This window comes from Filicampus tigris, chromosome 1 (assembly GCF_054856515.1).
Source record: "Filicampus tigris isolate MCC_2025a chromosome 1, RoL_Ftig_1.0, whole genome shotgun sequence".
In the NCBI taxonomy this organism is placed as follows: domain Eukaryota; kingdom Metazoa; phylum Chordata; class Actinopteri; order Syngnathiformes; family Syngnathidae; genus Filicampus; species Filicampus tigris.
Window position 1 is genome coordinate 28,878,364 of NC_141217.1, and position 25,359 is coordinate 28,903,722.

Sequence of the window (25,359 nt, forward strand, 5' to 3'; positions counted from 1 at the left end):
CATAAACAATGTAACATTTATATTGTTAAAATAAGTTTGTTTGTTTTTTGTCGTGGGATTTTTTCAATGAAATAAATGTGCCTTGACTCAAAAAATTTTGAAAAACACTGACTAATAAAATTCTACAGTACTTCAAAATTACTCAGGTATTACGAAAGACATTTTAGCAAGTTAAATGAATGCCTCACTGATAGCTTCAAACCAAAGCGTTAAATATGCTTGTACTCTATATGTTTTTGGTGTGCGTGTGGGAGGGTCTAATAAAAGTATGCCAACAGTCATACCGGTCATGTTGTGGTTGCTGATTACACAGTGTGAAACCAAATTAATCCACAATTGAATGGAAACTGCCAACTACTCAAATCATTGAATAATCAAAAGCTGTACAGCTACTTCATCTGGGTTTATTGTGCAGTGTGACTATTGATAATTTGTTCATAATACAATTGGAAAATAATGGTGTATAGCAAAGAAAAGAAAAACACGTTGGACGTTAGATACATAACATTGACATCGGGTGATATTAAATTGAAATAGTCGTTTAACAATCTGCTGCCACTTAGAGGGAAGCACAAGACTGGCCTATTGTTTATTTTCAAATTTCCAGAATACTCAGCAGTAATGAAGTATGAACCGAGCAACTTTAGTGGTAAACATGACAAAACAAATCGAACAAGTAAGATACATTTTGAGTTCCTGTATAGTACAAGTGAAGCGACTGTTATTTTTGCTGGACCAAGAACTGCACGTGTATGTATGTTGTAGTCAGACTACTTCAAGATAAATCTTTTGAAGAGCAGCAGTAGAGCACATTTAAGTACGGAAGTACGGTATCAACTGTCCACTGGCCTGTAGGAGTGGAATGCTACTGCCCTCCAGTGGCCAAAATACATGCACAAATATTCGCCACATGTAAATAACCAAGGTGGCTGCCAGTACGGCACACTTGCATTAAGTTGGTTGAGTGAACCATTAGCCCTATGATTTTGGAACTGTGGAAAAACATCTACCAACAGGCACAATGACAAGGGGGAAATATTCAGAGAAAACATCAGTGAGTTTGACCCTCTCATATTTCTTTCCAGAACACACACACTACACAAAATGTGTTTATAAAAAAAAAAAAAAAAATACATACATACATAAAATATAAAGAAAATAAGACCCTCCTCCTATCGTATGAACCACGCTCATTGTGAAATTCCCATAAATTATTAATGTTAACTCTTCAGTGAAGTCAGGTTTGCTGGCAAGTTAGCCATCTATTGGTAGTACCCTGCCCTTGTACTGACAAGGAATGTGGTTTGCAAATCAGAGGTTTAATGACACTATGCCATTAACTAGTGAACTGCTCTATTGGTTAGTAAATATTCAATAGGCTGCACTGGATAGAAAGATAATGAGACGATGCCACCAGCAACACACCTACATCAGACAATATGCTCTTCAAGTGTGTTGCATGGTTTATTTCTGTCATAACAAACCTCTAAAGTCAAGAGTACAATCTTTTGTGAAACTCATTAACCATCCACCATTTCAATGACCAAACAAGCGTGCTGCTTTGCCTTTTGAAGACATCACATCCCCCAGCCTCCCTTTTGTCGCTTTCCTCTTTCTTCACACTTCAGTTGTCCAGAAGGGAGCGCTGTAAAGCCTCCTGGATCATTGTGTGCTCATCTGTAGAGTAATCCTGCGCAAAACATGAATAAGCATGTTATTTTGATTGGAATCGACGGGATGACAGTGTCATGGTGAAAGCACCAACTTACAACAAAGGTATCATATGAAAAAGTGTGTCTAATCTTGAGGTGCTGGAAGAAGTCAGTACTCCGGTAGTTTGGGTCCCCCCACGGCATGGAGGCACATATGGGGCAAACCTAGATAGACATGAAGGATAAATCACGTTTCAGCCGTGCCTAAGATGCAGTTGACGTGGCAGCGTGAAAAGGACTTCTCACCACTTGCCGTGCATCGCGGGCATGCTGGGTAGTGCAGTGCTCAACCAGGCCGTCTTGATCGAGGTTCTGGCAGTTGCAGTAAGGGCAGGTGAAAGTGTAACGATTTGGCACTGGACTGTAATGACACAAACAACTATCTAGGTCACGCAGCTTGTTCCTAAATTTTTGTTTGTTTGTCTTGGATCACAATGCTGTTTCTCAGAAGTGTGGTTTCCATCAAGCTGGACCTTAATAGATACAGCATTGAGCCACCACCTATTGATGAAAGAATTACAATGGTCTCTTGAAATGCATGTGACCAGACTTACCAGTTCGGGCAATTAAAAACACATTTTGGTTGTTTGTTTTACTTTGGCTTGCGAGCAAAAATGTAAAATAGAAACTTTCTATGGTGGCAGTGAACTCAATCCACTTAATAACAAGCAGCAGTTTAGCACATAGTAGGGGTGTAACGGTACGCTAAATCACATTTCGGTTCGTTTTTTTGGAAACTTCGGTTCGGTATATTTTAGGGAAAAAAACGGGTTTTTTTTAAATATATGTTTATTTTGAAAAGATGACAAGTAAATGGTAAATTTTTTTGAAAAAATAAATGAAAGCGAACCATTCGGATGATATTCTAAGGAATTACACCAGAATTAAAAATACACTAACAATAAAGATCTCTTAATTTTGTAAATTATTAAGACACTGAAATCTTTAAATACTCAGCAACAACAGCCTATGACTATGACACATCTAAGTATTCAAGTTAAAGACAAGCTGTCATTACACTACATATAAACAGACAACACTTTTTGAGATAAAAAAAATACATACAACAACAGTTACAATTATTGCTAACTATATTAAAACTCTTTTTATAATAAAAAAAATAGAGTATCGTTAAAAAGTCTTTATGAAATTGTATACACTTTTTAGGCATTGAAATGTTATTTATTTAATTTAATTAGACGTGCTACAGTATTTGCAAAATAGCCGCCAATCTCATGTAGCAATGTCGGCACACAACTTTGGGACTCCTCCACATACCTTTCCCCATCGGCGATTTTAACAGGAAAGCCAGAATGTTTCCAAACAGGAGACCGCAGAGTATGGGGGGGACCTTCGAGCTCTGGCTCCTCTCTCGCGTGCAACTGTCAGTAGCGCCCGAGCGTAAACACACGCTAATTAGTGGACCGAACCGAACGCAAGTGGGACTGAAACAAACATGCCATACCGAAACGTATTAATACACCCACGTGTACCATTACACCCCTAGCACATAGTGAATGATTCATTAAGACAATTCAAAGTTTTCATTGCCACTCCCAAATGAGGTTTGCTGCCAAACTACACATAAAGCAATTACAATTACATATGTATTTAAAACCACCACATAACTTTGAAGTATGCTAATGTAAAACTGTAGGTAATTTTATTTTTAAATACAATATTACATACAATAAATAAAATTTCTTTACATTACATTTGTCATTACTGTATATTTTTATGAAGTACTATAGCATCATATTTTTCTTTTTTTTGCTTTTATCTTTCGCTACCGGCAGTAGAACGCACCAGTGAGACTGTTATCGGCGCCATGAAGAGCATGACAACACTACGTTCTTTTGTACTTTCCTGTTCTAGCAGGTTTGTTTCCCCCACTAAGTCCTTGCATAACTGTGCATTTGCCTGATGGCGGTATCAAATCTCTAATTTGCCTGAGGGGGATTCAAATTTGTTCATGGTAGGCTCTCATTAATCCCCATCTGTGCTTAAACACCATTTTATTAATTTAGTACACCTTGCAGAAGACACTGCAAGTGGTAGCTGAGACAGTTCTGTTTTATTTCTTGACCTGATGATAGCAGGCTGGCTCTGGGCAGTGGTCCTAACTCCTTCCTCAATATACTCCTGGTATTTCGGGCAAGCACCTGTGTGGAGTCTCATCTGAGAAAGGCCAACCTAAAGAGGAAGACAACACATCAAGAACCCAACTTAAAAAATTTAAAAAAAAAAAAACGTTCAGGAAAATATGCAACTAGTGCGTCACAGACGGCTTGGAAGAGGTTGCAGCTGAACCTGACCACATTCTTAATTTCCTAAAAAGACAGAATATTGATGTTGCATTTTCCTACAAAGAAAAGTGCCAAGTGGTTGGAGGGTGCTCATATTTTCAGCAATTGTGATATTTAATTTGACCAAAATTATTTCTTGTACATGCAGTTATCATGTTCATCCTCATTTTCTTAAGGGACTCTGTGATATATGTTTTCAAATGCAAATTCTGAACAATACATCTTTTTTATTCTTAACTTCCAGTCAGGTTCATAAATATTTGGACATTGACACAATTCCAACTCTGTACAACACCACAATGCATTTGAAATGAAACAATCGAGATGTGCTTTAAGTGCAGACTCAGCTTTAATTTGAGGCTATTTACATCAAAATCAGATGAACAGTCACATTTTATATATTGTGCCTTCCCGCCTTTTTAAGGGACCAAAGGTAATTGGCTACTCAGCTGTACCGTGGACAAGCGTGTATTCCCTAAATGCTTTACTTACAGTGAGCAGATTCACGGTCTGAAGTTCATTTCAAGTGTGGTATATTAATTTGGAATCTGTGAGATCATGAAGTCCAAAGAGCTGTCACTTTAAGTGAAGCATGCCAAAAATCAAAACAAATCCATCAAAGGGATAGCAAAAACGTTAGGTGTGGCCACAGTTTGGTTCTGAAAAAGAGAACGCACTCGTAAGCTCAGCAACACTAAAAGACCCAAAAGACCACGGAAAACAAATGTGTCGGCCAGATCAAGAACACTCTCCAGGAGGTGGGAGTATCTGTGTCCAACTCAACAATTCAGAGACAACTTCACCAGAGGTTTCACCACAAGATGTAAATCATTGGTGAGCATCAAAACAGGAGGCCAGATTCGAGTTTGCCAACAAATATCGAAAAGAGCCTTTGGAACAACATCTTATGGACGGATGAGACAAAGATCACTTGTACCAGAAAGAGAGAAGTATGGAGAAAGGAAGAAAGTGCTGAAGATCCAAAGCATACCACCTCATCAGTGAAGCATGGTGGTGGTAGTGTCATAGCCTGGGCCTGTATGGCTACCAGTGGAACTGGATCTCTTCATTGATGATGTAACTGCTGACAAAGGCAGTGGAATGTATTCTGAAGTGTTTCGGGCAATATTATCTGCTCACGTCCGGCCAAATGCTTCAAAACTCATCGGACAGCGCTTCACAACGCAGATCACCCGAGACGAAACACAGCGTTTGGTAATGTCCATGGCTTCCAAACTTCAGGCTGTCTTTAATTGCAAACAATTTGGCACAAAGTATTGAAAATTAACAATCTGATTTATGACTGCTTAGTTTGTCCAATTAGTTTTGGTCTAAAAATATGAAAGTCACAATATAAAATGTGTTGCAATTTCTACACAGTTCAACTGATTTGGATGTAAATAGCCTCTAATTAAAGCTCAGAGTCTGCACTTGAAGCACATCTTGATGGTTTCATTTCAAAGCCATTGTGGTGTTGTATAGAGCTGGAATGCTGACAATTGTGTCAGTGTCCAAATATTTATGAACCTGACAGTAAATAAAAGTGGGTCATGACTTGGTGACAACAGGAAAACGGTGATGTCCAGGGTAACCACATTTGGGAACCACTGCCCCCACAAAGTCAGAAAATTTCAGAAATCAAGAATCGCCATTCATGACCAGCTCAACAAGTGTCAAACAAGTGTTAAGAATCAAAGGGTATTATACTTTCATTGTTCAAAACAGGGGCGCCACTGTACACAGCATACCAGGAAGGCCACATTGAAAGTCCTACGCTAGGTTCACACCGCAGGTCTTAATGCTCAATTTGGATTTTTTGAAAAGATTTTTTTGTGTAAGCGTTCATATTACATTTTAAATGTGACCTCGGCCTTGCCTGCTGTATGAACACATGCGCCACGAAAGTGACCTGCATGCGAGACGACGTCACTTCTGACCGACGTTGTGTTTGTGAAAGTGAATGTGGTCCAGCGTGTCGGGGCATTTATACAGTGAAGTAATTGGATATGATGTCGAAATAAATACAGTATTGGGGGAAAATCACAAGGCGACGCTTTAATATCTGATTTCATGGAGACGTCACTAACGATGACGTCACGTCACAACCGTGCGTAAAAAATGAATCGATCTGAGCCGTGGCCGCTACGATCGCCATAAATGTCCACTTTATGCTTCATGTTTCAAGTGGGATTAAATGAAAGTAAAATATAACGTCAATAGTGTTACGCAAAACAACTCTGTAGATTCGATCCCCCCGCTGCCAGTGGTCTCCCTCCGCCTGCGTGCAGCACATTTTGGGCTCCGGATGACGTCAATGACGGATAGATGTGACCTGGCCGTTCAGACCGCGAACACATTGGAAAAGATCGGATACGTATCCGATCTAGGACCACATACGAAAGCGACCCAGGTCGCATTTGAAAAAAAATCAGAATTGAGCCGTTCAGACTGTCATAAAAAAATCTGATACAGTTCGCATATGGGCAAAAAAAATCTGATCTGGGTCGCATTTGCCTGCAGTGTGAACCTAGCCCTAATTTGACCAACGCATACCTGAGCTCCACATCCTTTGCACGCTGCCACAGATGATTGGATCAGGGCCTCAAGTTCCACAGCTTTAGTGCAATGGCCAAGCGCGGCCCGGCACACGGCACATGCGGGTTTCTGTGGACGCAAACATTTTTGCAAACAGCTCTGGCAGAACCTGAGGGGGAGGGAAAGAAAAGATGATCAACAAGGAGGACAGACACTGGCAGGCCCACACACACGGGTGAACTTTCTCAAGTTACAATTCGGCACACTACTGCATTCACTGATTCTCAACTACCCTCTAAGGACTGCCACAGAACAAAAATTCATGAAATGTGCTAATATACCAATAATTAGGAAACCGAAGCCATAGAACAAAAAAAAAAAAAAAATCATGAAATATGCTGGTATCCCAATCATTAGAAAACCTATCAAGCCATACCCAGCGTAGAACATGTTATTTAAATACATCCCATAAATGCAATAACAGCAACAGATGGGTTGGAGGTTGGCTGAGTCAACGTGCAGCTTTCTGACCTGTTCTGGTCCTTTTATTTCGCAAGTTCAATTTATCGAGAACAACAGTCAATATCACCATAAGGTGCATCTGAGACTTGCCCAATTCACCAAGCTTGTTGAGAGGGTGTACATTGTTGTCTAATAATATAGCATTTAAGAGCACATGGTGGACCTTCACTTAGCAGCATTAGTAACTTGCATACAACATATTCTTGAAAAAAATATGTTTGGATTGACTTCCACTTTAAGGCAAGTAACGCTGTTTGAAACGTCAAAGTAATTTTGACGTCTCGACTTGGAGAACACCTTGGAATTTAAAACACATACACAAAAAAAGAATAAAACACATACCCTAATCCGTTACAAAAATACAAATTTATAGTGCTAAAAAATGTACATTCCTCCTAATCTTAAACAATTTAAGGATTTCAGGTACATACCACATTTTGCTTGTGTAGATTAAGGATGCCCTATGCGTTAATCGCGATCGACCAGTAGCCCGCGAAGAGGGTGTCGGTCAATCATGTGGCATTAACTCACTCACTGCCAACCCTCCCAGTTTTATGCTACTGATATAGCTGCCTGTTTTTAAAAAAATAGGCTCCCTCCTATCATCCGTTGTGAAATTTGTCACTTGATTGCCATACAGTGCAGCCAGTCATACACCTGATGCATGCCTCACCACCTGTGTGCATACAAGGGTCCTAACTGGCAAAACTTAACAGTTTCCATGTTGTTCCGTCATCTCTAAATATTGTAATAAGCTATAAAAATGATTCGGGGACCAAGTATGCGATGTATTTCCATACAGAGTGAGAGGAGGATTTAGTCAGAACTCCTCAAAGTCGCACACCAACTCGGGCTCTTTCCCGGTCAGAGAGGTGACATTCCACATCCCCATATCAAGCTTCTGTAGCTGGCGAATCAGACTGCCAAGGTCCCTGGCTCCGCCCAGCTCACACTGCACCTGAACCCTATGGCCCATCTCACAGGTGATTGAGCCCATGAGAAGGGGAAATTACGTGCTCGCCTTCGAGCCCCACCTCCAGGCCAGGCTCCAGAAGGGGGGGCATGGTGACCTGCGTCCGGGCAAGGGAATACGTTTTGCAATGTTATTACTCATCATAGGGGTTTTTTGAGTCATGCATTGTCTGTTCCCTCACCTATGACCTATTTTCCTTGGGTGACCCTGCCATGGGCATAAAGCCACAGACTACTTAGCTTCAAGGATCATTGGCTATGTTTACATGCAGCCAATGAACATTTTAAAACCGGAATACTCGCTGTATGCAGGTTTTTAAAAGCCATGTGAACGCGCGCAATAACCCGAATATGGCCTTATTCGGGTTTTTAAAATTCCAAATATCATGCCTGAGTTACTCCCTTTCCAACCCGAATATGTGTGCTGTATACAGCGATCGGAATATCCCGAATGCACGGGACACTCTGATCATGCTCAACCGCAAGGAACCTTGCGTCTTTGCAGTAGAGTCAGTGCTTGGATTGATTCATGGTCTTTGTAATACAGGAAGTGCTTATAAGTGATTCCTTTGCGGCGTTTTCACTGTTATTTCCGTCTCTACGGCAAAAATAACACAATGTGGACACAGACACATACATACGTGGTATAAGTCCATAGGTCTGGTACGCAACTCGCCAGAAATACACAAGCAGAGAGGTAAACAATCATGGCGAAACTCAAGAGGCGCAAGGCAGTGCCACAATTTTGGAATGTGGAGGAAACCGACTGCTTTAACATAAACATAATGTTTTATTGACGGTAGCAAGTAACAAGTGGAAATGAAGTCTATTTGCGTCACGACGTCCATTCGTCACCATTTCAATCGGTTTATTCAAATGCAGGCCTTCCTCTATCCAATTACGCATGTAAACAGGATTTTCCGAATGACTCAGAAATTGGAATTTTGACCTTAACCCAATTATTGACTGCATGTAAGCGTAGCTACTGGGACACACAAACCCCTCCATCACAATAATGTGATGGCTCAGGGAGGGGCAATTTGTGGTTATTATCAGGGAAACCATGGAAAATGGCTAGATATCAGCTCTTAAATTAAACTCCTATAACATAGCTATTTTTGCTGTCATCATTGTATTTGTCCAAACAAATACAAGTAACAGGGGTGGCATCATAATTTTTTCCACGACTGTATGCAAAATGGTCAACAGGATCATGGAAACAGAATATACATACTCAAGATGACTTATTTTATCATGTAACTTATTATGGACGATAAAACAAATGTAAAGAAAACAACTTCAATTTGTAGTTAGGGGAACAGTCTGTGGGACATGCCAAAACCTCATACATCCAAAAACAACGCTTTGAACTGATATGTGTGCAATAGTATAGAAATGGGGTGGGCAAATCCGGCCCTATCCTGCATGTTTTATTTGTCACCCTGGCACAACCCGCCTGATTCAAATGATCAGGATCGTAATCCATCTTCTGCAGACCTATGCTGATGATATATGATCATTGGGATCAGGTGTGTTGCAGCAGGGACAGATCGAAAGCAGGCAGGACACTGGCCCTCGAGTGCCGAAATTTCCCACCCCTGGTTTAGAATATGACCTGAGTTTCACTATTCTGTTTACGATGGTTGAGTGATTCTGATGATAGGACATCAAAGTCGCCTTCTAGTGATCACACGCTTCGGACTTTACAGTAAGCATATTGGGGCCAGTTTCGTTTTTGCACATTGACAAATGTAGGTTTCATTGTATAATGTTACACGGTCAAATTGCAACTACAGTGCAGCACAAACAATTATGTGGCACAGGCTTGTAGTCTTTTGAAAGGTTGACGTAGTCTACACAATAGCGAATAGGAACTACAACTCCCATGCGAGGTCTGTTTGATGTAAACAAAACTGATACTGAGCAAACTAGCAGCGATTTTGCCAAATGGTCAAGACGGCGTAACACACAAAACATGGGCATAAGTTGACGTGTTCTAACTCTTGTCCCAAGAAAGGTTATAAAGCCACAGCATGAAATTTGTTATTTCCCTCATTGTTTACTCCGTAGCATATATAGGCGTGGGTTTAAAAAAAAAAGACGACAGAAAAACGTTCAACAGTCACGCACGTCAGCATTGTGCACAAAGGCCTTCAAAGACAAATAGAAGGTTAGGTTCCAACAAGGTTCCACAAGAGTGTGGGCAAGACGAGCTTATGAAATGATTAAACAACAATTTCTGTTCAAATCGGTTTCCTAAAACGTCGCATCAAGAATGGTAGACGATGTCAAGGGGAATCGCTGTCAAATGGGGACATAAGTACTTACGTGTGGCCGCATTGTGTTGTGACAGGACTGTCGAATATCTCGAGACAAACAGGACAGAGAAACTCTGACACGTCGCTGTTCGCGTCAGAGACGTTTTTCTGGTGCTGTGTCGCGCTGAAACCTCCGAGCATCGCCATTTCTTTTCTCTCGACTGTGTTCGGTTGCAACCAACCACGTGATCCCGTCATATGCGCTCCTGTGCGGAGGCGGAGCCTACTGCCTTCGTCAACAATTGCAATTGTTTTATCAGATAATAGGTGAAAACAGTATATTTTATATATTGTATATCTACATACATGTGTATGTACATACTTTGATATAGATCCCCTCCATACATTGTATGAATCACTCATCAAGCAGTAGTATTTTTTTGCGATCCTTTTTTGTTTATTATATCTGTAAAAGCTCTCACGTAGGGTCATTCCAGAATTGAAGGACATTTAATTTACATACAAAATACTCTAAAACATGCAGTTTCTGAGTAAATTTACTTGTAAATTTACCAAATCTTGAAAAATATACAATAATAATAGTAATAATAATAATAATAATAATAATAATAATAATAATAATAATAATAATAATAATAATAATAATAATAATGCTTGAAAATAGTTTTAATAGTTTTAAAAATACCAAGTCTGGAGTATCCCCTAAAAAACATTTTTTTCTTGTCCCTCCCGCCTAAAATACTGAATATTAATCTCAAATAAAACAGTTCAAATGAAATTGAAATTTCGTTTTATTTCTCTCTCTCATTTGTTTCATTGCTGTCTCTTGTAACTGTGGAAAGATTTGTTTTAATTGAGATAATATTTCAAACAATTATTATTCATGTAATGTTTGTTCCACAATATGTACGCAACGCTCTTACCATTTGCTACCCTGTTACCTGCAACCTTGTTGCTGTGATTAAAGTGACAGGGTTGCACTACATTAACAGGGTTGCATCTCCTACAATGTACTCAGACGTTAGAAACTGTTTTTTTATTTATTAGTAGTATTACTACTGATGAATAATTAGCAGAAAATCAGAAAAGGGAAGGTTTATTTTTCAAGAATTAGAAGCCAAATGCCCTCCAATCCTGGAATGAACCATTACTGTTCGACATTTCTATTATATATTCTATTCAATATATAAAAGGACTATTTGTCAATTCAATATATCTTTAATAAGTTTGTATTAATTCATGTATTATACTCCTCTCCCTCCTGTCCTCGAAACAGCACGTGACTATGACGTGTTCCAGTTGAACGCATGCGCACTGAGCTGATGGGAATTTCCAACAGTTGAGCAGGCTTCGCTAGCTACGGCTAGCACTTGTTAAAGGTAAGACGGGCTGCTGGAGGTCTCCACCGTAATGAAACGTTACGAGCGTCAACTGAGGCCGAATTCTGTGTGATCATACAAGTGCTGATATTTAGTGATGCTAAATTGTTCCGCGACTTTAATAAAATAAAAAGCTATTTATTTGGATGTGAATATTACCCTAGTAGCTAACGCTAAGCAGCTACGGTGAAATGGGCGTTCACTGATTTTGCTCATTTGGGGGGGCCCTTGCCACTGTACGTGGTCATTTCGAGTTTGAGCTAAATTGATGGTGGTGGGCAGGGCATTTTAATTTATTCGTCATTGTTGTCAGAATGGTTATTGCCAGTGGTATGGAATCCTCAGGCGTAGTACGCTAGCTTGCGATTTTTCTTTCTCTCGCTATCTCATGTCAGTTTCTTCGGTCGGTTTAGTGTGTGTGTGCGTGTGGACTGTAATAACCAGAATTCCAAACCTTTGGACGGTTGCGTTGTATTATTCAGACGGAAATTGCGTCTAAACACCATCTCTTTAATCTAGCAAAGGGAGACTGGTGCTGTCTGTTACTGCTGAACATTGTTTACAGTCATTACAGATAACATTCCCACTGGCGCAAGAAGGCCAAGCGTGCCGTTCATTCTTGTAACAAACTGCAATTGACCATGCAGCCTTATGTGCTTACAAGAAATGTATTCGTTAGAATCATGTGAAAACATCTAGTTTATGGCTCACGCAGTTCTGTTTTGTTTTGCTGCCACTTGGACATCTTCTGTGAAGCAAAAATGCATGCTTACAGCTCAATGAATATCTTATTATGCATTTATTTCCCTTACGACTAGATTGACACTTATCGCAACAGTTCAAATAATTGCGAATGTCATGTTGTCTTTAGTGTGTTTGTGTGTCATTGAAATGTTGCCTTGTATCATTACAGCTGGGCGCTGGCTCCGGACAATCACACTATTGGGACTTTTGACTTGATGAGTCGCAGTAACCTTGCATCACTACACATGCGGCTTCCAACAGATGGACCACAATGTTTCTTTAACAGGCAGTAAAGAAAAATCCCGTTCAGACCTCATCGAAAACAACGTTGGCTTGTGTGTCAAGTTGGGCTGTGAGCCACGGTCTGAGATGTCCGTAAGAAGACATCCGTGCAGCCTGCAGCTGAGCTACAGCAATTGAAAGCGCCATTTCTCATATAGAGGATGTGCTGCTGAGTCTTGTTTCTCCTCTACTCCCCCCACCATGTTATCAACACAGTGAATTTTGGGCGCCAAAATGATGCTTCAATGTGACATCCTTGTGCAGTTTATGCAAAGGGAGTGATGCACGCTCCAAAAAGCAAACCAGCTGACTGTTAGTCTGCTGCATATAATGGATGCAAAGTTGAAAGAAGACCTATTCCGGAGATATGTGGGGGCACTGGAGCGGCGCCTTCAAAATGGAGGGGAAAAATATGGGATGGCAAACTCGCATGAAGGGGACAACGGGAGGCACAAGGACAGCGAGGCCCTACTTTCTACAGCCACGGCGCTCCTCGGGGCCTACCAGCCAGATCCAGGGCAGCGTTTCCGCATGGTGCGCTTTTATGAAGTGGTTGAAGGGTCGCTTCGCTGCCAAAGAGGAGGCAACCTCAGGAGCCTGGAGAGAGCTTTCCACACTCTGGAAACCATATGCACCAATCTATTACTCTTCCCCTGGAAGAAAGAGTTCAAATGTATTAAGGTAACTAAGTCCATATCATGTATTTTTAAATTAATAACTTATTTCTAGAGTTGTCACAATGAACGGATTAATCAACAACTAATCGGTCATTAAATTAATTTTGAATGAATTTGATTGATAGATATATTGTAAAGAGACATTATTTTTCTTAAAAATTGTCCAAATTTGCTTATTTCAGCCGTTCAACAGTAAATAGTCTCTGATTGCTGTAGACCTTCATGAAAGCAGACTGCTATCTTTGGTGTTGAAACAAATTAACACATTTGAAAATGGGAAAATCAATTCTCAATTTAATCTATAATGAAAATAATCATTATTTCCAGCAGTAGTATGTCTAACTTGTAATAGATATGCAGTTACCTGAAGGAGCTTCAGAAGTGTAGGTCAAAGTACAAGCAGTAGCCCTTCGCATAAATCAGTAGCCAATACGTAGCTCTGTTTTAAAAATGTTGGTGAGTGCACCACCACTTCCTCTCATATGATATTGCGCAAGTTATTTTTATTCAAGCACTTCCAAATAAAAAATAATAATTAATTAATACACCGTAATTGGTTATAAAAGTATTTTGAAATAAATTTAAATACAAAATGAACTTGGAATGAATTAATTGATGAAATAGTTGATAGAATAATTAATTCTAAAAATATTGAAATGTCCATGCCAATTGTAATTTTGGAATCTCCCCCCCCCCCCCCCTTCTCCTCATTTCAGACTTTCACTGGCCCGTATGTGTACCATCTGAAGTCCGCCATTTCTGATGCCGAGCTTCGATCTCTGATGCGCACAATCGGCTACACTTGTGACCACGACTCCCATTTTTATTTCCAAGAGCATCCGGGAGGCTCGGCTCATCTGCGCCAGTTGGCTTTCGAGCTTTTCCTGGCCCAAGCGGAGTGTCGTCTTCTGGGAGAGGTCGTGGCCCTGGCCCGCGGTTCGGCTTCGGAGTTGGAGGCCCTGGAACTCCGCAGGGGCTGCAGAGATGACGCCGCCGGCTGCGCCGAGGCGCTACGCAGGCGCGATAGCCTAGGGGCGGATATGGCTCGCCTGTCCGTGCAGCCTCTGGATATGGAGAGGCCTCACGCTCACCATCTGAGGCGAGGTAGCCGACCGTCGAAGTCTGTCGACGTGACAGATGGGGCGGGTCACTGGCACGCGGCGGTTAGCAAACCGATGCTGAAAGCCTCATTGAGTCTGAGGAAGGAACCTCTATTCGTGGACGCCGAGGAGGATATGAAGGATGAGATCATCAGACCCAACACCTCGATCTCTCTTTTCTCTGTGGCGGCACCTCCTTCCTATAGCCCAATTGCCGATTTCTTCCCCACACAGTCGCCTCCCCCGGCTGATGCGTACACGTCCTACCACCTTTCGTCGCTGGATGAGATTGACTTGTACACAGAGAGGGGCGGGGGTGGCACCGGCGGGAGGCAAACGCCCTCGCGGCCTCCTTCCCGTGATCCGAGAGATGCACGAGACGGCTGGCCGCTCAAATCCCACGGCAGCATGAAGTGTCAGGGCTGTGGACTGGGTTGCTCAACGATGGCCTCCTGCCAGAGGTGCGACATGATCCTGTGCTCCGCTTGTCACGACGTCGAGCCCTCCCCGTGCTGTAGCCTGCAGGACTACCACCCGAAATCCACGCGGCCAATCGACGGCTACATTCCCGTCAAGGAGAAGCTCTCCGTCTACTCGAACACGCACTCCCACTCGCATCTCCATCCCCACCCCCTGGCGCTGACCCACTCACACACTCACTCCCACCCTCACCCCCACATGGTGGACAAACCTTTGTTGTCCACCAAGCTGTTCCCAAGCAAGTCCGTTGCTTTGACGACGCCAAAAGGAGGCAACAGTGAGCGCATGAGCATGGGAGGATCGCGATGCGGCTTTTGCAACAAGCCGGGCGCATCCCACACCTGCGTCAACTGCTCCAAGGTGTCATGTGACTCATGCATGGGCTTGTATGGCAAAGACATGTGCACGCGAAAGAATCCACAGCACATGTTTGTGCCCAACCATCAGCTCAATTTCAAATCCGGCACCATATCGCACATGGTGTACCGATGATCCAGGTAGACGGAGGATTTTGCTTTTCCATTTTTTGTCCCCACCTTTAAAGGGCAGCATCGCCGCGCACTATCGCTTAAGCGCCACTGCCCGTAAACTGACAAATCTTTTTGAACTCCACGAATAGTACATTTTCCATCACTGTTGGTAGGGTCACATTGTCTGCTTTCAGTTTCGGCCTTTTATCTAATGTACTACTTACTACTACTACTACTACTACTACTACTACTACATTTTGCCTTGCTACCAGCTCTTGACTAGTCATGTGATAATGTAGTGCTTACCCAGTTCCTCCACTTTTGCCCCCTATGAGGAAAACCTGGAGTTAAAAAGTTGAATTACTTCTCATTTAAAATGAAGTCCAGAATATCTACTTGTAAGCTAAAACAAAACAAAACAAAGCAAAACAAAAAAAAAGATCAAATATTATATATATACATATATATATATAGAGAGAGAGAATATATCGTGTGTGTGTCTGTGTGTGTGTGGGTGCGTGTGTGGGTGTGTGTGTGTGTGCTGAAAAGACCTGATCTTGCAGCATGAAAAAAAAAACAACTTTTTTTTTAAACTTGAAAAATAGTGAGAAAAGACACACTGGACATTATTAACATAAAGTTATATATTTTTAAATCTCAATTCTGTAGAACAATGTGAGACTTTTAAATAGATTTAAAAAAAAATATGCCATGAAGGCAAGGTGGGAAGTACTGTATCTCAAAGGGACTTATTGAGACAATGATCAGATGCCATATTCTATTTATAAAATCATGCCTTGTAAATGAGCCCTGCCACGCCCCTCCATGGTTTCCAGCTGGCTGATGTTTTGATGCTGCTGTTGACTTGGGAGGTTGACTTGTGAGATGTTGACTCCTTTCTAGTGAATAGCTCATTTGTGTGTGCGTGTGCGTGTATGCTTCGAACCCATTCAAGTCGTGTTTCAAATCTCAGAACCTTTGTGGTCCAGGATGCTGCAGCCCCCCACTCGCTAGATCAGATGTTCCCTGTTAAGTCTCAGGTGGAGTCACAGCAAGTGTCTGGGCCACAAATCAAATGCATGCAGATTCTCTAAAAGCATATGAACCTTGTTGTTTTAAAGAGTATATAATGTGAAAGTGTTCTGTCATGCTTTCTGTCTACCTCAAAGCGCTCCAGCCAGTGTGACTTTCCAGACTTTTAACCTCCTGAAATGTTGGGTTTGTTGTTTCTCCACATATCCCAAGCAAACTGTCCAATAGGAGATCATTAAAAATAGTGCAATTTTTGTTCATTCCGATCCACCGTACTTCTGGCATCTGTCCCGGTCACATTCAAAACAGCGCATGTGAACAAGCCCCTGTAAATGCAATGCAGTACTGTATAATGCTGCAGAGGCTTTGTGATGCTTAAGATGTCACGTGTTGGAAAGTTTAAAGATTATCGTTTTTCGAGTAGGGTTCGATGGATGTTTTGTATCCATTTTTGCCCAGAACATTGTGCACTTGACAACAAACCACCACTGATGCCATGGTTAGCTAAATGTGACTAAAACCGTTCAGTGCATGTTTTTTTGTTTTGTTTTTATTGTGATGACTTGGAGGACATGAAGGCTCTTATCAAATCCAAATCTGAAGAGGAGATGGTCACATGTAGGAACTTGTTTAGTTTTAAAAGATGTGGTGTGTAACAATGACAACCCCTTCCCTGGAATTCTGTTTAACTGATATACCGTTGACTAGCACTACATATTAACTGACATTTAATTGCTTCTGTGCTACACTGGAGAAACTGTCACTTGAGGGACATTTGGGGTTGTTTACAGTTGATGGTGAAGGAAACTCCAGAATGCTATCTTTTACTCCATGTGGAATCTTAGTCATGGGGAGTCTACGGTTTGATGCGCTGCTGACATGGCAACATACACCCATACTAATGTGAAATATAAATTTTGTATATGGTGGTTACACTTACCTGACTTCCTCCCCCCAGCCTGTGTAACATCCCTCGTCCATACAAAATAGTACATACTATTAACATTTGAGCAGGAAATCTAAGCACATTATATCATCACAAACGTGTTGTAACGGTTGTGTGGTTCTGCCTGCCATTGCAAGTGCAAGTAGTTTAGTGGTATGATTTGTGCTCTGACGCACCAGCTTGGATTTGGTGTTGCACGTCATATACCACGCACCCACCGAGGCGATTCCAATGAACTGATTTCCTTCCCCCCAAAAAAACCCTGTTTGCATCATATATTTAGAGTTTAGTTTCCACACTTAATGCAGTCTTTTCAGTGGTAATGGCAGTTCATATGTTGAGAGTTTATTTTGGCACCCCACATTGGCCATTATGTTCTGTTAAGTTGGTTAACTCTCATTGCCTTACAATCGTATCAGCTATTCCCATAAACTAATTACTGCCTGTTCTGTACTGCAACGGGAACGCCCGCAAGTGTGGATTCATCAGCACAGCGTTCCTGAGAAGGCTATTGGTCGTCGTTCACTCTTGATGTCACCAAGAAATCAAGTTTTCTTTATGAAGTCTTTGTTTACCAAAAGACCATAGTTTGGTTTTGGGGCATGTTTGAGCTAACATACTTTGCTTCTTCCATTTAAAAACATGAGTTTTCTGTTGTGTCACTTTTCCTATAAAAACAATTTATAGGAGATGCTCTGTCTCCGCTGGGGTCTTTTGAAATTTATTTCAAAACAAATCTCCAGTTATCAACTGAGGGATATTGTGTATCACCGTCTCCAATCACATTAGATGTGCAATATTTTTTTTCATCTATTTATTATAGGTGTACACACACACACACATTTAGTTGTCCAACTCTTGTCATTGTGAGTCATACCAGCAGCAGAGGTGACTTTTTGAAGTATTGCAAACGTGAAATTGCCAAATGAAGAACAAATGATAAAAGGATGGAATCCCGTGGTCTATCCTGTATGTATTGTCATTGTTCTATTCAGTAAATTATATGGTTTTGCTAAAGTATACGTAGACGTGTCTGTAGACCTTAAACCTTTTCTTAGAGAACCAATCAATGTCCCTAAGGGACCCCGATTCTGAACAGCAAGACTGATCATTTAGGTCACTAAAGGGCTAAACCGTTTTCAGGGCTGCTGCTGTGCTGGGTTTGATAATGGAAAAGATCTGTTGCACTTATCACAGGACACGGATTGCTGATGTTGGACAAACAAGATCTTTGTTGTTTTGTGGTGTGGAATATTGCATTGGGCCTTTTGAATGCTAATGGTTGGAGGTCAACGCTCCCTTTACCTCTGTGTGTGGTTGACTTAAAGATAAGTGGGATACCACTCACAACCCCCCACCCCCCAACACACACACACACACACTTTGGCACTGGAGATCATTGCACAATGTCTTGGTGAAGGTGATGGACCTTCTACGATCAATGTGTGACCATGCTTGGGGATGGAAAGGGAAAATAGCCAAAATTGTTAACTGGTGAAAATATATGTAAATGACTAAAACAAATGTAAATGATATTTTATAAGATAATTTAAGGAATAAAAAAAAATGGGGAAAAAACATGTTTCTCTGTTTTTCTGAGCTTGAATGAAATATATGCAGAGCAATGTTTAAATTGAATTCACTCATTTCAGATGTTGCCCCTTTAGTTGTTAAAATACATTAGGGATTACTGTACCTTTTCCATAACACCATCAGATGGCGCTAAATATCCACAGGCTCAGGCCTGAAAATATAAACGCATAAATACTACTATGAGTGAATTAGAGTCAAAGCGACTATGATTAAAATTTCTAATTGGTGAGTCCTCATTGGCTGTGTGGCGGATTTGCATGCCAGCGCACCGTATAGCACAAAATGTTCATTTTGAAATTGGCAGCTGCTCAGGAGAAACATGTAGCTGCTTGTTTTAAGATGACTGTGTCTAAGCAAATTAGATGCTTGAAGATACCACTCATGAACTGTAAATATATTTTATATACCAAAAAACTAGGTCATAAGCTGAACCCTTGTCTGCTGCCAAGAGAATAATTATCTCTGCCAAGTCAGCTTTATTTCCATACAGGATTTGTAGAAGTTTACCAGGAGGGCGCTTATAAAAAGATATTGTTGGGGGGTGGGAAATGCATCATGGAACAAACACTGCTAATCAGTGCTGAAACATTTTACAGTTGACCCCAACCCCCACACCACAAGCCTGAAGATCAAAGCGCTACCCCTACAACGTTGGGGCCTGATGCAGCTATAATTATCTGCAAGGAGGGCCTCAAAGAGATGGGCATAAGAACGATTGCTGCAATGATGGAAATGCTGCGTGAGTGCCAGTCTGAATGCCCTGCATAAACCTCACCTCAGGGTCAAGTCGCAACTGTGCTGACAAACAGCCCAGAGGGAGCCTGAGCCATCCAACAGAAGGGGACAAAAATACTGTAGAGCTGGAAAGAGATATAATAACTGGTGGCACATTGCTTGGACTTTTAATGCATTCATTAAAAGTGACTCATCCTATTCCCATTATGCCCGATAAGCACATGAAGCAGACGTTTAATTTATTCTATGGCCACTCTCGTATTAACTGTCACACCTGAAGTTATCTTTCCCTGCCAATAATCCATGCACCCATTATGCAGCAACAAACATTTCTGTAACATGATTTTAATGAGAAAAAAATGAACTCTTAGATACAAAGTGTTGTATTAAACTTTATAAAAACAAAGTACTAGTAACTTAAAGTAAATTAAAAAGTTAGTACATCATAATTTTACTGTATGCTTAAATTAATTGTGTGTGTGTCTTGGCCACCAGTGGGCAGTATAGTACAGACATACACGAAGAAGACAGTCACAACTGCTCCGTAAGATGCAGTAATGTTACTTGTATTTTTGCAGAGGATAAAGAATATATGCCTGTGAGTAATATTAAGTTATATTGTCTGTCTAAAAGGTTATAAAACCACAACAGCACACAGAGACAAACAAACATGCACACTCACAATCACACCTCAATTACCTACCATGCATGTTTTTGGAATGTGGAAGGAAACCAGAGAACCCGGAGAAAACCCACGCAGGCACGAGAAGAACATGCAAACTCCACACAGGAAGGCCGGGGCCAGATTCGAACCCACGACCTCTGCACTGTGACCAGTCAACCACCATGCCCATAGATGTCATTATATTATATTAAAAATTGTAAGTGCATGTTATGCTTGTTTAATTTCTGACCGGAGAATATGACAGGTGGTCAAATAAATTTGTTTAGTGATGTTCACTTTATGTTCTCATAATTTTTCAAATAAACACTGGTTGTGATCTAGTAAGGCATGGAGTTGTCATTTATATTTTTGATCAAAATAAATATTGATTTTAGGTGAAATGGCAAGCAATTTTAGACTGATGCGCTAATAAGCGTGAAACTATACATCTTCGTTAAAATGCTGTGACCTTAAACGTAAGGGTGCAAACATTTTTCTGAGTTTGTTAAAATTCATATTCTCATTGGTAATTGGTTTTATAATACATACAAGTCACTTCCTGCAAGTTGTCAACCACAGATCGATTAGAAAATAGCTTTTACTTACTCATTCCGAGTGTTTCCGAACCTCATGGAAGCTCGAGGAATCGTGGCTCTAGCCACCGGAAGTGACGTAGATATAGCTAAATCGCTCGCTACACCATAGACTGTACAATTTCCATGCGCTACAAACACAGCACATTCAATGGCGAGCGATGCTTTGGAATGAGAGGATTTTGAAACACACGAGCCGACAGAAGGGGGCGTTATTAGAGTTCTACATTGCTCATTTCTTGCCATCACTTGATCTTGTCATTTGTTTTGTGGTGATGGAATTGACTGTTTCATATCTACGATTGACCTAATCCTGAACTTGACATTCTGACAAAAGACTACAAAGAGAAAGTCAGTGTTTAATCTCATATAATTTACTTTGTATAAAGTCTCTCTTAGCATTTCTTCCAAATAAAAAACGATAATTTGACTGGTTAGCACGTCCTGGTTAGCACGTCCGCCTCACAGTTCAGGGGTCGTGGATTCGATCCCGGCTCTGGGCCTCCCTGTGTGGCGTTTGCATGTTCTCCCCGTGCCTACGTGGCCTTTCGCTGAGTACTACGGATTCCTCCCACATTCCAAAAACATGCGTGGTAAGTTGATTGGACACTCTAAATTGCCCCTAGGTGTGATTGTTAGTGCAGATGTTTGTCTCTGTGTGCCCTGCGATTGGCTGGCGCCTACTGCCCGAAGACAGCTGGGATAGGCTCCAGCACGCCCGCAACCCTTGTGAGGATAAGCGGTGTGGATAATGAATGGAAATTTAGCATTTGACATTCCCTGCAAGTGAATATGCTATGTTAATTCAAGTTTTATCAAGGTTGAGATTGTTGAGTTTGCCGAATTTAACACCCACAGACTGAAAGATTTTGAAATCTTTCATTAGAGTCGCTGTTTCAGCACACTTCCAGCGACGTCTTTCCTCCCCCTCATGACATTTACATCACTGAAATGAACAAATTACATATATTGTATGTCTGTATTTGATAAGCTCAAACTAATGGGGGTGAACTGTACCATGCAGACTTCACTGCATCCACATAAGTGCTCATCTTTCCCCAAAATATTTTAGTGAGAATGTTTTTTTTTTTATTTCAGTGCAAACAGAGGTGCGTGACTAGATAGATAGATCGATAGATAGATAGATAGATAGATAGATAGATAGATAGATAGATAGATAGATAGATAGATAGATAGATAGATAGATAGATAGATAGATAGATAGATAGATAGAGAGATAGATAAATGGATGGATACATTTTTTTGATGCTTAATGTTTAATCGCACACCAAAAGCTTCCAGAAAGATGGATCAGAGTACAAGAAATTAATTTGCATATGACCAGAATCCCAGTTGAGTGATGAATGAATGCGATATCTGGCATACAGTAATTAAAAGTTGGGGCAAAGGATTTACAATTGCAGTAACAAGTACACTCCAGCATACTAAGCCGCTGTTGAAGCGTGATGTGACTGACAGGAAGAAAAAAAAAAAAAAAAGAAGAGGGTTCCACTGAAAGCAAATCTTGGGTCATTACGAAGGCCACTCAGTAAGCAGCAGAATAACATCTTGAGGCATTTTGTCTCAAGTTTCAATTGATTTGATTTTGAAGACCACTGCTGGTTTACTTGAAAGAGCTCAGTGGAGTATTACAGCTCAACCATCTGCTGCTTTATTGATGAGCCTGCAAAGTCAAACCTAGTGCATATTCAAAGTATGGATTTGAGCATAGCTGAAAGGGCCTCTTGTAATCCCTACCTAAACTTTGAAAGCATCACTCTAAATTAGATGATGTCTATTCCAGGGTATGCCAACACAGTAAATTATTTTGTAAGTGTCCATTTTTGAGGTGGTTAAAACCTTTCAAGAATTTTGACTACAATTGCGTGTTTGAGTTGTGTTTTTCATTGAAAGTGGCCATCGAATCAACTCAATTTAGAGCCCTAAATCAAGCGGAAGTCAACGCAATCATTTTTTTTTCAAGAATATGTTCTATGCAAGCCCACTAGTTGAAACATGGAATTCTGATAAATATTGTGTTTGTGGAATAAGAGTTAATCCACCTGTTTTTAGCTATCTCCGGGGGCGGCCATTTTGTCTTCTGTCGACTGAAAATTACATTACAACTGCTCACAACAACCAATCACGGCTCAGATTCAGTAAACAGGTCAGCCGTGATTGGTCATTGTGAGCAGATGTGATGTCATTTTCAGCTTTATGATTAAATGGTGAAATTTCCTGCAGTTACCGTCAGTCACCCTTGTAAATTTCTCTTATTCACTGTTGACTTTCAGTGGTCACTTGAAATGAATTTAAAGATGCTTGATTGAATGTCTGCATTGTTGGCTCTGCCTGTAGTTTATTAGCACGTCGCTGCTTCCTTAGTCAGAGCACCAGTCAAAGTTAAATTATTGTATAAAGTAGTGACACAAATTGTTCATAATGGTATGGTAACAATCTGAATTATACCAAAATTATTTTTTATTTTTCTTCAAATTTTGACTCCTGCTGATGGTGACCGGAAATTGCTTGCATTGCAGTCATGCTTTGTGCTTTAGTTTGCTTCTTTTTTAAATGCAATTTAAACTGTGTTTTCAAGAGGCACCTTTATAAATGAAGCAGAAGCATTTACCGCAGTAATATTCATCCTAATTAGGGTTTTAATCAACAACCTTCCAGAATGTGCCTTTGCATTTCCATCCAGCAGTAGGCTATTCAATGCTTTTGTTCAGAAATCTGCATGAAGAATTTGTGTTTGCTGAGTAGCTTTGAGTGCAACTCAGGAGTAACGATCATAACCAAACTGGTTCAATCCATCGATTAAACACATCTAGACCATAAAAACACATTGAGATGAATTCAATTATACTAAGTGTGAAGCCAGCACCAGACAATTGTCTCATCGCGTTGAAATGAGGCAGACATAAGAAAATGGAGACTTTAAAGGAATTTTATCATAGGCCACTGGCTCCAGTTCAAGCTTAGATAATTGAGAAGGTCCAAAATCGCAGTGCTGCATTTGTTAGAATGGCTATTACTTATAATGACGATCAGGACACTTAAATAACAAAATAAATCGTACACTCTAAAAACAGTTGGGTTAAAAAGAACACTATTAGGGGTAAAAAAAAATGGACCGATACACAAACTGGAAACACAACTGGAAACACACAAACTCAAACCATAACATGACAAAATAGACCATAGGCCTATGTCGTGATATTTTTGGTTTCTGGCATTTCAAAAATGTTTACACAAGCAGAAAAGATCCTTCTCATTGTAACCTCTCATTTAGCTTGCACTTCCATGGTTGCGCACAGCGGTGCTATTTGCGTCTGCCTTTTAGATGTGGTATTTAAAGATGCAAAATCAGCCATTGCAATTCGTCTCAGGTCTGATTAATCACATTCAGCGTGTTTTTGCACATTTGGCAGACGTAACCTTGGATGGGGGTCAGCTTCCACATCTGTTTGCATGAGCAATCAAGTTTGCCCCCGTTTTTGCATGCACAAACCCTTAGTAAATCAGGCCTTTTGTTTTGCAACCAGAAACTAACTGCTACGCAGGAATGCAAATACGTACACGCGCACGCACGCACACCAGAGTACATGTTATCTTTGAGAGGACACAATTACTGAGAAAATACATGAGGCCACAAGTGGTGTGTACACTGATAGTGTCAAGACAAAGACTGAGTGATTTATGCCGCAAGTAAGCCTTGTTGCCTTCATCCTTTTGCTTGAACACATCATACATAATGAAATCATTGTTGCGCTTTGTTCAGGCTGCTGTTGCATGAAGTCACAACAGCAGGAACATGAGCTTGGCAAATTACAGTGACATAATATGAACATGTTCATTCCACATCATGCCATGGGTTGGTTCCATGACTATACTGCACTGATTGTGATAACCAATACAAAGACAACAAAAGTAATTTTTTGTAGGTGGTTATATAACGGGAGGATTATGTAAGCGCTGCTGTAACACACATGTTACATGTTGGCATTCTCCTTGACATCAGAACTGAAAGTGTCGGGGCATTAGAAGACCAGTACATGTGTGTACAAGAGACGTGGTGATCTGTGAGCCAGTGTTGGGTTTTGACTGACTTGATGATACAATGCGGCAATGAGAAATGATGAAGAATGTAGTGATGCAACAGAGGGAATGACGTTTTGAGAAATAAGTTTGGGAAATGAGGACAAACGTAGAGATGAAGATCAATCAAATTGGGCAGCTTAAAGGGCTGATTGAAGCACACAAGCAGACTGCGAATCAGACACATCTGGTGGCAGTGAGTGAGATGAGCTGTGACAGCGGTTGGGGCAGAGTGAC

General features: G+C 40.8%; 2 protein-coding genes across 3 annotated transcripts; one reads left to right on the top strand and one right to left on the bottom strand.

Moving 5' to 3' along the window:
- Window positions 1-384: 384 nt before the first annotated feature.
- Window positions 385-10,565, bottom strand: rnf114 (ring finger protein 114). The gene is made up of 6 exons (XM_086030531.1): window positions 10,376-10,565; window positions 6,572-6,722; window positions 3,799-3,905; window positions 1,959-2,073; window positions 1,770-1,877; window positions 385-1,690 (listed from the first exon to the last, which is right to left on the bottom strand). Exons 1-6 carry the CDS (start codon window positions 10,561-10,563, stop codon window positions 1,625-1,627), a joined length of 735 nt encoding a protein of 244 aa, XP_085886657.1. The 5' UTR covers window positions 10,564-10,565; the 3' UTR covers window positions 385-1,624.
- A 1,046-nt stretch (window positions 10,566-11,611) lies between these two features.
- Window positions 11,612-18,125, top strand: spata2 (spermatogenesis associated 2). 2 transcript variants are annotated; one of them, XM_086030509.1, is made up of 3 exons: window positions 11,612-11,705; window positions 12,619-13,412; window positions 14,125-18,125. In XM_086030509.1, exons 2-3 carry the CDS (start codon window positions 13,062-13,064, stop codon window positions 15,478-15,480), a joined length of 1,707 nt encoding a protein of 568 aa, XP_085886635.1. In that variant the 5' UTR covers window positions 11,612-11,705; window positions 12,619-13,061; the 3' UTR covers window positions 15,481-18,125. The 2 variants fall into 2 exon arrangements, with proteins under 2 accessions (XP_085886635.1, XP_085886642.1); XM_086030516.1 differs by lacking the exon at window positions 11,612-11,705 and adding an exon at window positions 11,762-11,786.
- Window positions 18,126-25,359: the final 7,234 nt, after the last annotated feature.

What these genes read in the sequence shown, in the direction of transcription:
- rnf114 (XM_086030531.1), bottom strand. Translation starts at nt 10,563, where the DNA reads ATGACGGGATCACGTGGTTGGTTGCAACCGAACACAGTCGAGAGAAAA. An exon ending in ACAACACAATGCGGCCACAC is followed by an intron (nt 6,723 to 10,375) that starts GTAAGTACTTAT and finishes CCTCCCCCTCAG; the next exon opens with GTTCTGCCAGAGCTGTTTGC. An exon ending in CCCGCGATGCACGGCAAGTG is followed by an intron (nt 1,878 to 1,958) that starts GTGAGAAGTCCT and finishes ATGTCTATCTAG; the next exon opens with GTTTGCCCCATATGTGCCTC.
- spata2 (XM_086030509.1), top strand. Translation starts at nt 13,062, where the DNA reads ATGGATGCAAAGTTGAAAGAAGACCTATTCCGGAGATATGTGGGGGCA. An exon ending in AAGAGTTCAAATGTATTAAG is followed by an intron (nt 13,413 to 14,124) that starts GTAACTAAGTCC and finishes TCCTCATTTCAG; the next exon opens with ACTTTCACTGGCCCGTATGT.